General features: G+C 38.0%; 1 protein-coding gene across 18 annotated transcripts in view; it reads left to right on the top strand.

The window, feature by feature from the left end:
* Nucleotides 1–12,513, top strand: part of nedd4l (NEDD4 like E3 ubiquitin protein ligase) — a 533,566-nt gene that overhangs the window by 477,731 nt on the left and 43,322 nt on the right. For all 18 annotated transcript variants that reach the window (XR_011353364.1, XM_069924007.1, XM_069924003.1 and 15 more), the window contains 2 exons: nt 4,811–4,869; nt 11,974–12,039. Coding sequence is in view for 17 of the 18 variants with exons in the window: in XM_069924007.1 (XP_069780108.1) it covers nt 4,811–4,869; nt 11,974–12,039 (125 nt within the window). In the remaining variant the exon portion in view is untranslated. The remainder of the gene's footprint in view (nt 1–4,810; nt 4,870–11,973; nt 12,040–12,513) is intronic.

Raw genomic sequence — 12,513 nt, forward strand, 5'->3', positions numbered from 1 at the left:
GCAGTGTCTTAAAAAAGCACCCTCAATACTCAAAGACCTCTACCACCCCGGCCATGCTCTCTTCACTCTGTGACGATCAGGGAAAATGTACAGGAACCTAAAGACAAGCACTCAATGGCACAGGACAGCTTCTTCCCTGCAGCCATCAGATTCCATGAACCATAGACATAATCAATGAACCATAGACACTGCCTTACTTTTCATGCACAATTATTGTTATTTTATTTTTTATAATAATGTTGTAAGATGATTATAATATATATATTTGCAGTATGATGCTGCCACAAAACACTGAATTTCATGACTTGTTCATGACAATACATTCTGATTGATTCTTAATACATTAATTTGTGACGAGTCCAGACGATCCCAAAACCCAGCAGCATTAAATAGGCACCAGTACAACGAGTTACTTAAACAAAAGTTCCTTTTAATTGTCTTCGAATATGAAAACAGAATCAAACTTTAACTTATCTCTATTGACCTACTTAACCTCCCTCTAATTCTAAGTGCACGTGCGTGTGATGTGTATACAGGTTCACGCTCCTTTATCCGGACATCTAAAATCCGGAAAGCTCCAAAATCCGGCAAGTGGGGACTGGCGGTTGGGGAGGCAGCCGAGGGACTGGCAGTCAGGGGAGGCGGCCGAGGGACCAGCGGTCGGGGGACCACGGCTGGGGGAGACAGCTGAGGGACTGGCGGTCGGGGGAGATGTCCGGGTGGCGGTCGGGGGAAGCAGCTGGAGGAGACTGCAAGGCGGCTGAGCGACTGATGGTCGGGGGAGTCTGCCGGGCGGCCAAGGGACCACAGCTGGGGGAAACAGCCGAGGGACCGACGGTCGAGGAAGACATCTGAGCGGCCAAGGAACCGGCGGTCAGGGGAGGCGGCCGGGGGAGACTGCCGGGTGTCCAAGGGACCGGCAGTCGGGGGAGACTGTCAGGCGGCCAAGCGACTGACGGTCAGGGGAGACTGCTGGGCAGCCGAGGGACCAGTGGTCAGGGGAGGCATCTGGGTGGCTGAGGAACCGTGGTCGGAGGAGGCGTCCGGGCAGCCGAGGAACCGTGGTCGGGGGAGGTGACCAGGTGGCCAAGGGACCACAGCTGGGGGAGACAGCTGAGAGACCGGTGCTCGAGGAAGACATCCGAGTGGCCGAGGGACCGACGGTCAGGGGAGGTGGCCGGGGGAGACTGCTGGGCAGCCGAGGAATCGCGGACGGGGGATGCGTCTGGGTGACCGAGGGACCGGCGGTCAGGAGTGGCGTCCGGGCGGCCGAGGGACCGGTGATCGGGGGAGGCGTCCGGGCAATCGAGGGACCGCGGTTGGGGGAGGTGGCCAAGGGACCGGTGGTCGGGGGAGGCGACTGGGCAACTGGAAGGGGGTGGGAGTGGATACAGCAGCACAATTCGGGTGGGCTTTCCGACATCCAGAAAATTCCAAAATTTAGAACAAGGGTTCCGGATAAAGGATCGTGTACCTATATAAGTTTAGAAAAGTTCTTTGGTTCACAGTTCAATCTCAATGGTTGCAGGCAATTCTTGCACTGTGTACAGAAGTTAGCATTAATAAAGTTCACCAGGCTTTGGTGCTTAACAGGTAAATGGTTACCACTCAGGAGGGTTCTTGTTGGCTTTCAAAGAGAGAGAGAGAATTTTCTCGTTCCAGGACAGCCACTCCAGTGTCTTGCTGACGAAACTTGCCCCCTTTCAGGGTTCTCCAAATGATGACTGTTTTCTTTCAGGTCATCACAGAGTTCCTTTCTGTTTCCCCTATTCCAAGGGAAACACCAGAGAGCCAGTCCTCTCCTTTGACCAGGCCGTCTTCCAAAGCTTAGCAGCTTGTCCCTCTAGAACCGAAATCTGTGTCTCTTCTCTCTCTCATGAGAGCAAAGCTGTTCTGCCTCCAAAGATCACATACTTTTTCAGACAAAGCTGCCTGGCACGTTGCTACATTGTTGCCTCTTGAAACAGCAGGTCCATCATGAATCTGTGAGCACTCTGCAAAACTCCTGCAAAAATTCTGTATTTTAAATTGTTTGTGTGTGACCTGCTCTAACAAACCTCCCAATTTATCTCCCAAGCACCTTTATATACTCAGTCACAATTTAAAGAAATAAATTAGGCAAGGCAGGTAATACATTGCAATCATAATATGTGGGGGCTGACGGAAATGACACAGTGCTCATTTTGACATTGCCTGCAGCTCAAGGAACTTTACCCTTGATTTGAAGAGCTGTGGTTTGAGATTCAGGGACTCATCAAGTTTTCTTGAGCACTTAGTCCCAAGTCAGTCATATTCAAATGAAGTACTGCAGAGCTCTTTGATTACGATGGTTGTTAATTCTCATGGCATAATGTAGAGCTGGCTGAACAAATAAGACTTTGCAAGGTCAGATGAGTTGGTTAAAATTACCTATGTTTTGCATAATTTTTAATTCTTTGGATTTGGGCACCATGGGCATTTATTTCATATTCCTGGTTGCCCTTGAGGTGGTGGATCTGCTTTTTGGTTTTATTTCAACCATCAACAGTTAAGAATTTTGAAGCATAGCTTGTTTAAGTAAATATCATTGTATCAAGAATGAATGAAAAAAAATCAAATGAATTTTGTTATTTTAATATGTTAATTAGAATATCAATGCAATCATATTGTGTATTTCATGTCTTAAGTAATCATTTGAAAATGTAGTTGATGAGATGGGATCTAGCTCAAATGGTTCTTGAATCTTTTGGGTTTGTTTTTCAGATTGCTAAATAAACAGCATGTAAACAATGATGCAAAATAAGTTTAATTTTATTTGTCACAAAAATATCTAATACAGTGAGAAAGTTTCTTCAGCGAACAGACTGAAAGTTTATCTCTAACCTAATTTCCAGAGTATAATGAAAAGGAACATCAGTTAGCACCTAGTGTTTTATCAGGTTTGTTCCGGAAACCTGATGGCTGCAAGGAAGTAACTGTCTTTAAGGATGTCAGTGCGTGCTTTCATACTCTGAAGCCTTCTTCCTGTGGGAGGAGGGAGAAGGGATGCATCTTTCAGCATGTTGGCTGCCTTTCCCAAGCAACACGAGATATCAGTGAGAATTCATTGAGGGGAGGGAAGTTTTCATTAAAAGTTCCCAGCTGCATTCACTATCTTCTGTAGTGTCTTTTAAAAAATATTTTATTTATAATTATTCAAACCACAATAATAGTTACATTATATTCAATTCTAAATTATTTCAAAAGAAATTTTACATGTGGTATATATCACCCCACCCCCAGCCCACCCTCCCTATCTCCCACCCCAATGGAAAAAAAATAAAAGGGAAAAAATAAAGAAAAACTGGAGAATGCCAAGAAAATAAAATTTTTATACAATAAAATCTATTGGAAGTTACCAAGAAGTGAGAATCAGTCATGCAAACTGAGCGTGTAGAGCACATCCATTATGTATGCTTCCAATGGTACATCTGTTGAGCTTGTTGAGGGACAAAGGAGACATGCCAGACTTTCTTAGTCTACTGAGTAACTTGTCCATTTTCTTGACTCTCGCATCCATGTCAGGTCATTGGAGATTTTTTTTTAAAAAGAACTTGAATCTATAAGCTCTTTCAACTTTGGGGCAATTAATGTGAATCCTGTCCCCTCTCCTGTAGTTTATGATCATCTGATCCATCTTATGGCACTGAGAGGAAGGCTGTTATCTTGGCACCATGCCACTGGAGTTTCAATCTCTTGTATCCCGTCTCATTGCTATTTGTTTCATAGAAACATAGAAGATAGGAGCAGGAGTAGGCCATTCGACCTTTCGAGCCCGCTCCGCCATTCAACGAGATCATGGCTGATCTTAAAGTTCAGTACCCCGTCCCCGCCTTCTCTCCGTAACTTTTAATACCCTTATACTGAAGAAATATATCTAATTCCCTCTTAAATATATTTAATGAACCTACCTCTACTGCCCTCTGTGGCAATGAATTCCACAGATTCACCACCCTCTGGGTATAGAAATTCCTCCTCATCTTGGTCCTAAATGGTTTGCCTATTATCCTCAAACCATGGCCCCGGGTTCTGGATTTTCCCATCATTGGAAACATCCCATCTGCATCCATTCTGTCCAGTCCTGCCAGAATTTTATATGTCTCTATGAGATCCCCTCTCAATCTTCTAAACTCCAGGGAGTACAATCCCAATTTGCGCAATCTTTCCTCATAAGTCATTCCTGCCATTCCAGGTATCAGCCTGGTGAATCGCCTCTGCACGCCCTCCATTGCAAGAACATCCTTCCTTAGATAAGGTGACCAAAACTGCACACAATACTCCAGGTGGGGTCTCACCAAGGCCCTGTACAGCTGCAGTAAGGTATCCTTGTTCCATTACTGTGGTGCCATTGGTTATTTTGAAGATGGAGATAGAATATAATTCAGATGATCAGTCGTGGGTGTAGAAGGAATATAGTAGGGAGGCTGAGTACCTATCCTTGAGCACTGGTGTTGAGTGTGGTCTTGGAATAAATGTTGCCCATCTTAACTAATTGCAGTTTTCTGTACTGGAAGTCAAGGTTCTAGTTGCTGAGGCCTAGATCCTGCAGTTTGGGAATGATTATGCTGGGGACCATTGTACTGAAGGCAGAGCTGTAGTTTATAAACAGTTGCCCAATGTAGGAGTCCTTAGTGTCCAGATGTTCTGCAGTTGAATGGTGAGTTGGGCAGATGGCATCTGCCATGGATCTGTTTGGCCAGTTGGCAAATTGAAATGGGTCAATAAGTATATCAACTTCAGTTGCAGTAGCTTAATTTAAATATCATTGAAATAATTTTTTTTCTTCCCATAGATACCAAAATCACACAATGGGAGGATCCAAGACTGCAGAATCCAGCAATTACCGGTCCTGTAAGTGGATAGTTAAAAATTCCTGGCTCTCGCCTGTTAACAATTCCATTATTTTGTCCCTATATCTTCAACCCATGAACTTGCATCTCATTCTCCTCTTATCCATTCTTCTTTTCTGCTAAATATTTATTTTGGGTAAACCTACATTTTTAGAATGCTTTGCAAGGTGCATCCTTTAATGGTAAAGTAAGTGCACTTGGTTCCTTCACCAGTCTAACCTATAGATATTGGAGAATTAAATGTTTCTTTTTCTCAATACTGAGTTTTAACATTAAGGTTTAATTATAGCATGTTTTATGGTGGGATTTTACCTAGTTCGGCAGAGATGTTTACAATTTGTTTGTGATGAAAAATTAGATTTACACAAGGTCAAAACTCAAAATAATATTTACTTTTCATAAGTTAAAATATCTTAAAAATGGTTTTGATGCTTGGTGCAAAAGTGAAGTGATTCCTGGCATTTTGCACAAAGAAAAACATGCGTTTGAATGCTGTTGGGTTATGCCAGGGATGGTCAACCTATGGCGCATGAGCCAAAAGTGGCGCATTGGAAGATTAGAATTGGTGATAATAATAAATGATAATAATAATAATAAAAAAGTAAGCCGACTCATTCAAAGAGTATTAACCTAAAACCAATTTGTAGAAAAAAAGCTATAACAGGAATTCAAGTAGCTTGGAGCCAGAAATGGGTTTTTACTGAGAATAAACCTAAAACTTAGCAATTATTTTTAGTGATTTTAGCGAGGTAAGTAATATTTATCTTGTTTTTATATTAAATTAATATATCATATGCTAAATAAGTCTTCATTCACATATTTATGTATTTTTACAAGAATTGAATGGGTGAACAAGAGTTGTATTTGCACCTGAACTCGTGCGTGAAAAAATTGACACATGGAATATAAAAGGTTGGCCACCCCTGGGTTATGCAAAATGCTAATCTTTATTGAGATGCTATATTATGAAGGATAGTTCAAACAACTGAAGTGTGTTGCTGGAGAGAAATTGCACTAAAGTATGATGACGTATAAATGTTAAAAATGATGGAAAGTTCAGATTTGACTCCTCAATTTTTTTTAAAGTTCCCCACCCCCGCAATACTTCTCCCCATTCTACAGGCAATGATAGTCCTGTATAAAAACAGAGGTTTAGTAAGGTTATATTTTTGGTTATTTTTGATATCTAAATAGTAATAAAAATTCTTCAAATGCATTTTGTGTCAATGATGCGCTCAAAATGATCATGACAGATATAGGAAAAAGAGTAGACAAGGTGGAAGAACGAGAAACAGCCATAGAAATGGAAGTAGATGACTTAAAAAAGAAATTAGAAGAATCTGATAAAAAAGTTAAAGAAACACAGGAGCTGTTAGCTCAGAAGATAGATATAATGGAAAACTATAATAGGAGAAACAATATAAAGATAGTGGGGCTTAAGGAAGATGAAGAAGGCAAAAATATGAAAGAATTTATAAAAGAATGGATCCCCAGGGTCCTAGGAAGACCAGAATTACAGGAAGAAATGGAAATAGAAAGGGCACACAGAACATTAGCCCCTAAACCACAACCACAACAAAAACCAAGATCCATTCTAGTAAAATTCCTAAGATATACAACAAGAGAAAATATATTGGAGAAGGCAATGAAAAAAATAAGAGAAGACAAAAAACCACTGGAACACAAGTTTTGAACTTGTATAAGTTTTGAACTCCTGAAGAAGAGGAAGGAGTTCAATGCAGCAAAAACGACCCTATGGAAAAAAGGTTATAAATTTATGTTAAAATACCCAGCGGTACTTAAAATAGTTATCCCGGGGCAGCAAAGCAAATTATTCTCGGATCCGGAAGAAGCACAAAAATTTGCAGAACAACTACAAAACAGACAGAGAGATGAAGAGATGTAACAAGAACAAAAATGACAACAAACTATATATACTTACACTTATACTATACTTATACTATATCATACTTAAATAGAGTATAAGTAAGAACTAAGAAGGGAAAGAAAGGGAAGAAAGGAAGTAAGGAGGGTATTAAGAGAGTGACCTTTGTTATATATGAAGATTAAAATCTTTTCTGGGAGGGGCTGGGAGGGGAAGAATAACAATCACTGCGAAATCAGTTGACGCTTGCGAGTGGATTTGCAAATCCAAATGGAGAGGGGAGATGTGGTTGCCTGACAAGGGACAGAGGGCAACTCAGAAAGGGGAGGGACTATTGGGGTTAAAGGAATTTTAGATAGGAGAATAGTGGAAATATTTTATGTTTTAGAAATGTTGTCTTATAATGTGTTCAAAAAAAGAAAGCAGAAATGGATAAGAAGGGAAGGTGGTGATGACAAAACAGAAAGGAAAGATAAACAAAGTATGAAATGACTATGTTGAACTATATGACTTTAAATATTAATGGAATACATAACCAAATCAAAAGGAAGAAACTGTTAAATTTACTGAAAAAGGAAAAAATTGATATAGCATTCGTACAAGAAACACATCTAACTGAAGGGGAACACAAGAAATTAAAGAGAGATTGGATAGGAGCAGCATCATATAATTCAAAAGTCAGAGGAGTAGCTATATTAATCAATAAAAATGTACCAATCAAAATAGAAGAGGAAATAATAGATCCAGCAGGGAGATATGTAATGATAAAATGTCAGATATATTCAGAATTTTGGAATTTACTCAATGTATACTCACCTAATGAAGAAGATCAAAAATTTATGCAAGATATCTTTTTGAAGATAGCAGGTACGCAAGGGAACATACTAATAGGAGGGGATTTTAACCTTAATTTGGACTCAAACATGGATAAAACTGGGAAAAAAACTAACAGAAAGAACAAAGTAACCAAATTTATAATTAAATCGATGCAAGAAATGCAACTTTTGGATATATGGAGGAAACAACACCCAAAGGAAAAGGAATATTCATATTATTCGCGTAGACATAAAACATACTCAAGGATAGACCTATTCCTGTTATCAGCCCACATTCAAGGGAGAGTTAGGAAAACAGAATATAAAGGTAGACTATTATCGGACCACTCACCCCTGTTATTGGCAATAGAGCTAGAGGACATCCCACCAAGAATGTATAGATGGAGATTAAACTCCATGCTACTTAAAAGACAGGATTTTAGAGAATTAATTGAACGACAAATTAAAATGTACTTTGAAATAAATACGGAATCAGTGAAAGATAAGTTTATACTATGGGACACAATGAAAGCGTACATCAGAGGGCAAATAATAAGTTATGTAACTAAGATGAAGAAGGACTGCAATCGGGAAACAGAACAGTTGGAAAGAGAAATAACAAATATAGAAAAAGAATTAGCATAAAGGAAGATACAACTAAAAGAAAAGAATTGGCAGACAAAAAAATAAAATATGAAACACTACAAACATACAAGGTGGAGAAGAACATAATGAAGACAAAACAGAAATATTATGAGCTAGGAGAAAAAACGCACAAAATTCTAGCGTGGCAGCTTAAGACAGAACAAACTAAAAGAATGGCATTGGCATTAAGGAAAAAGGACAAACATTACATATAATCTAACGGAGATCAATGAAAACTTCAGGAAATCAAACTGAAAACGAAGGGAAAGAAGACAAAATAGATGAATTTCTAACTAAAATTGAACTACCGAAATTACAAAGAGGAGCAAAATAAATTAATAAAACCATTTAAAATAGAAGAATTACAGGAGATATTAAAAAAACTACCAAATAATAAAACACCAGGAGAGGATGGATTCCCAATAGAATTCTATAAAACATTTAAAGACTTATTAATTCCTCCCCTCCTGGAAGTAATCAACCAGATTGATAAACACAAAACATATCAGATTCATGCAAAACAGCAATAATTACAGTAATACCAAAGACAGGGAAAGATCCACTAGCACCAGCGTCATATAGACCAATATCTCTACTTAACACAGATTATAAGATAATAGCTAAACTATTAGCAAACAGATTGGCTGACTATGTACCAAAAATAGTAAATCTAGATCAAACTGGATTTATTAAAAAAAGACGAACAACGGACAATATCTGTAAATTTATTAACTTAATTGATGCAGTAGAAGGAAATAAAACTCCAACAGTAGCGGTTGCTTTAGACGCAGAGAAGGCCTTTGACAGAGTAGAATGGAATTATTTATTCAAAGTACTACAAAAATTCAGCCTACCAGAGAAATATATTAATTGGATTAAAGCATTATATAAGGGGCCATTGGCGAAAGTGACAGTAAATAGATATATATCAAAACAATTTAACTTAAGCAGATCAACAAGGCAGGGATGTCCACTATCTCCCTCACTGTTCACGTTAGCTATCGAACCACTAGCAGAACTGATAAGAACAGAAAATAAAATAAGAGGGATAAAAATAAAAGAGAAGGAATATAAAATCAATCTATTTGCAGATGACATTATAATATACTTAACAGAACCAGAAATATCAATAAAAGAATTACATAGGAAATTGAAGGAATAAAAGTGAAGCAATGCCAATGAATAATGCGGATTTCACAAAGTTCAAGAAAGAATCACCATTTAGACGGCAAACACAAGCAATGCGATACCTAGGTATACAACTAAATAAAAATCTCGGCTATCTATATAAACTAAATTATCATCCATTAATGAAAAAAATACAAGACGACTTAGAGCATTGGAAAGACTTACCACTAACACTAGGAAGGATAAACTGTATTAATATGAACATTTTCCCAAGGATACAATACCTATTTCAGTCATTACCAATTCACCTAACAGAGAAATTCTTCAAGGAGTTAAAAAAAATAATAAGGAAATTCTTGTGGAAAGGGGGGAAACCGAGGATAGCACTAGATAAATTAACAGAATGGTACAAACAAGGAGGCTTGCAACTACCAAACTTTAAGAATTATTATAGAGCCGCACAATTAAGATACCTATCAGATTTTTATCAAACAAGGGAAAAACCAGATTGGACCAGATTAGAACTAGATAAAATAGGGGAGAAGATACCTGAACATATACTATATAAATGGGATGAAAAATTGGTGCAACGTAGGAATTCACCGGTATTGCATCATCTGCTCAACATTTGGAAGAAGATTCATGTAGAAAGGAATAAAACAAATTATCAATTACCAAAACTAATATTGACGCAAAATCAACGAATCCCTTTCACAATAGATAACCTTTCCTTTAGAGAATGGGAGAGAAAAGGGATCAAAAGAATAGAAAATTGTTTTTTGGGAAATAAATTATTATCCTTTGAAAAAATGAAGGATAAATATAATATAACTCACGATACAATGTTTGCATACCACCAACTGAAAACCTACTTGAAGGACAAATTGGGAATCAGTCTGAGGTTTCCAGAAGGAAGCAATTTTGAATATGTGATTACAGACACAATGATAATTAAAAATTTGTAACAAACATGTACATCAAACTGCAATAAAAGGAGAATGAGGAAACAAACAGTAAACCTAAACAAAAATGGGAACAAGATCTAAACATGAAGATAAAGAATGAAACATGGGAAAAGCTATGCTCCGGAACCATGAGAAATACAATAAACACGAGGTTACGCATGATACAATATAACTGGATACACAGGCTATACATCACACCTCAAAAGTTAAATAAATGGGACCCAACAATATCAGACAGATGTTTTCGCTGTAAAAAGGAAACGGGAACAACAATTTATGCAAATTGGACATGTGAGAAAGTGAAAAAATTTTGGGAAGATCTAAACCAGATATTAAACAAAATCACAAAAAGCAACATACCAAAAAACCCAGAGATCTTCCTCCTAAGTAATATAAGAAATAAAGAATTTGGACTCGATTTGGATAGAGCACAAAAAAGATTTGTTATGATAGCCCTAGCTGTAGCAAAAAAATGTATTATGTCAACCTGGAAATTAGAAGATAACTTGAGAATACAACAATGGTACATAGAAATGAATAAATGTATTTCATTAGAAAAACTAACATACAATTTAAGAAATAACATCACAATATTCGAATAAATATGGGAGCCATACATGAAATACAATAGAGAAATCCTACCATGGACTTCCACCACCTAAAATGACAGAAGGAGAAGACAACGAAAAGAACTGACTTAGTAAAATTTCTTGTTTATTTTTATTAAGTGACGACATTGTTTAACGGGTTTAATGTATCTTATAGATTGAACTTCAAATAAATGGGAAAGGGGGTGAGGGAGGGAGGGAAGGGAGGGGGAAAAAGGGGAAGAAAATGACACTGTATATATACAAGAAAAAAATGTCTGTATGTATCTTGGTCAATTTGGTTTATAGTGTGAAAAATAAAAAATTATAATGATGCACTCAAAATTTTGAATGCAAGTTTTGATACTCATTCGGATGCATTATTGAATAACCAAAGGCTTTGGTTAGATGGCATCTATGTATCTAAATTTTTTACCCAATGTCATTCTGTGGTTTTCACTTTGCTCATATCCTAGCAAAACTTTCTATGAATTTGCATTACCCAAGCTACTGTTGTGTGGTGATGTACAGCCTCAATGGGTGAGGATGAAAGGTTGGTGCTGGCCAAGAAATTTACCAGCCTGTGTGTGAGCCAATGCTTGCTCATCCCTTTTCTCAGTAGACTAACTTGAATCTTGTATTCAGTCACATTTGATGAATGAGGCAGAGAGCATATCTTCCGTCAGTGGATGCTTAGCCTGTTATGGTTTTGAATTGATTTTATTTTGATGAAGTAAAGTGATAAGCAGTGTCTTGCAGACCAGATGGTAATGCAGGTTGAAAATCCTACTCAATTATGTATATGTAGAGGAGTGGTTTCAAACTTTTTCTTTCCACTCACATTCTACCTTCAGTAATCCCTATGCCATAGGTGCTCTGTGATCAGTGAGGGATTACTTAAGATGGTATGTGAGGGGAAAGAAAATGTTTGAAAACCACTGATGTAGAAATTGGAGGAGAAAATTTAAATGTATTGATCAATCCATTTCTTTTGAAGCCTAACATGAGACATTGGGATATTACAATATCAGTTGACTCATTTTGACTAAAGGATCATTGTTTTAATGTGTTTATTCACAGGCTGTGCCATATTCCAGAGAATTCAAGCAGAAATATGATTATTTCCGGAAAAAACTGAAGAAGCCTGTAAGTACCCCGCATGTTCTGTTGTGAGTAGTTAAAGGGACTTGGAGAATTCCATTTTGTTTGTCAGGCCAAAAAATACAGTCTTGGTGTGGACTTGCAGTAGATATTGGCCTAATGATGATAATAAGTTTATTGTCAGAACAGAAGACATAGGAGCGGAATTAAGACATTCAGCCCATCGAGTCTGCCCGTCAGAGCTAATTTACTATCCTTTTCCATCCCATTCTTCTGCCTTCTCCTCAGAACCCTTGATTTCCTTCCTAACCATGAACCTACCTACCTCTGTCTTTTAATATACCCAATGAACTAAAGAGACATTTACCTATTCTCACACTGTGCCCTCTCGTCCCAGACTCCCCACCATGGGAAACATCCAGTCATTCCATGCCTTTCAGAATTCGGCAGATTTCAATGAGATCTCCCCCATATAGACAGTATATTGTACACCTGCAGCAAAATTCTAACTGTTGCAAA

The sequence above is a fragment of the Narcine bancroftii genome, chromosome 3 (genome assembly GCF_036971445.1).
Source record: "Narcine bancroftii isolate sNarBan1 chromosome 3, sNarBan1.hap1, whole genome shotgun sequence".
Classification (NCBI taxonomy): domain Eukaryota; kingdom Metazoa; phylum Chordata; class Chondrichthyes; order Torpediniformes; family Narcinidae; genus Narcine; species Narcine bancroftii.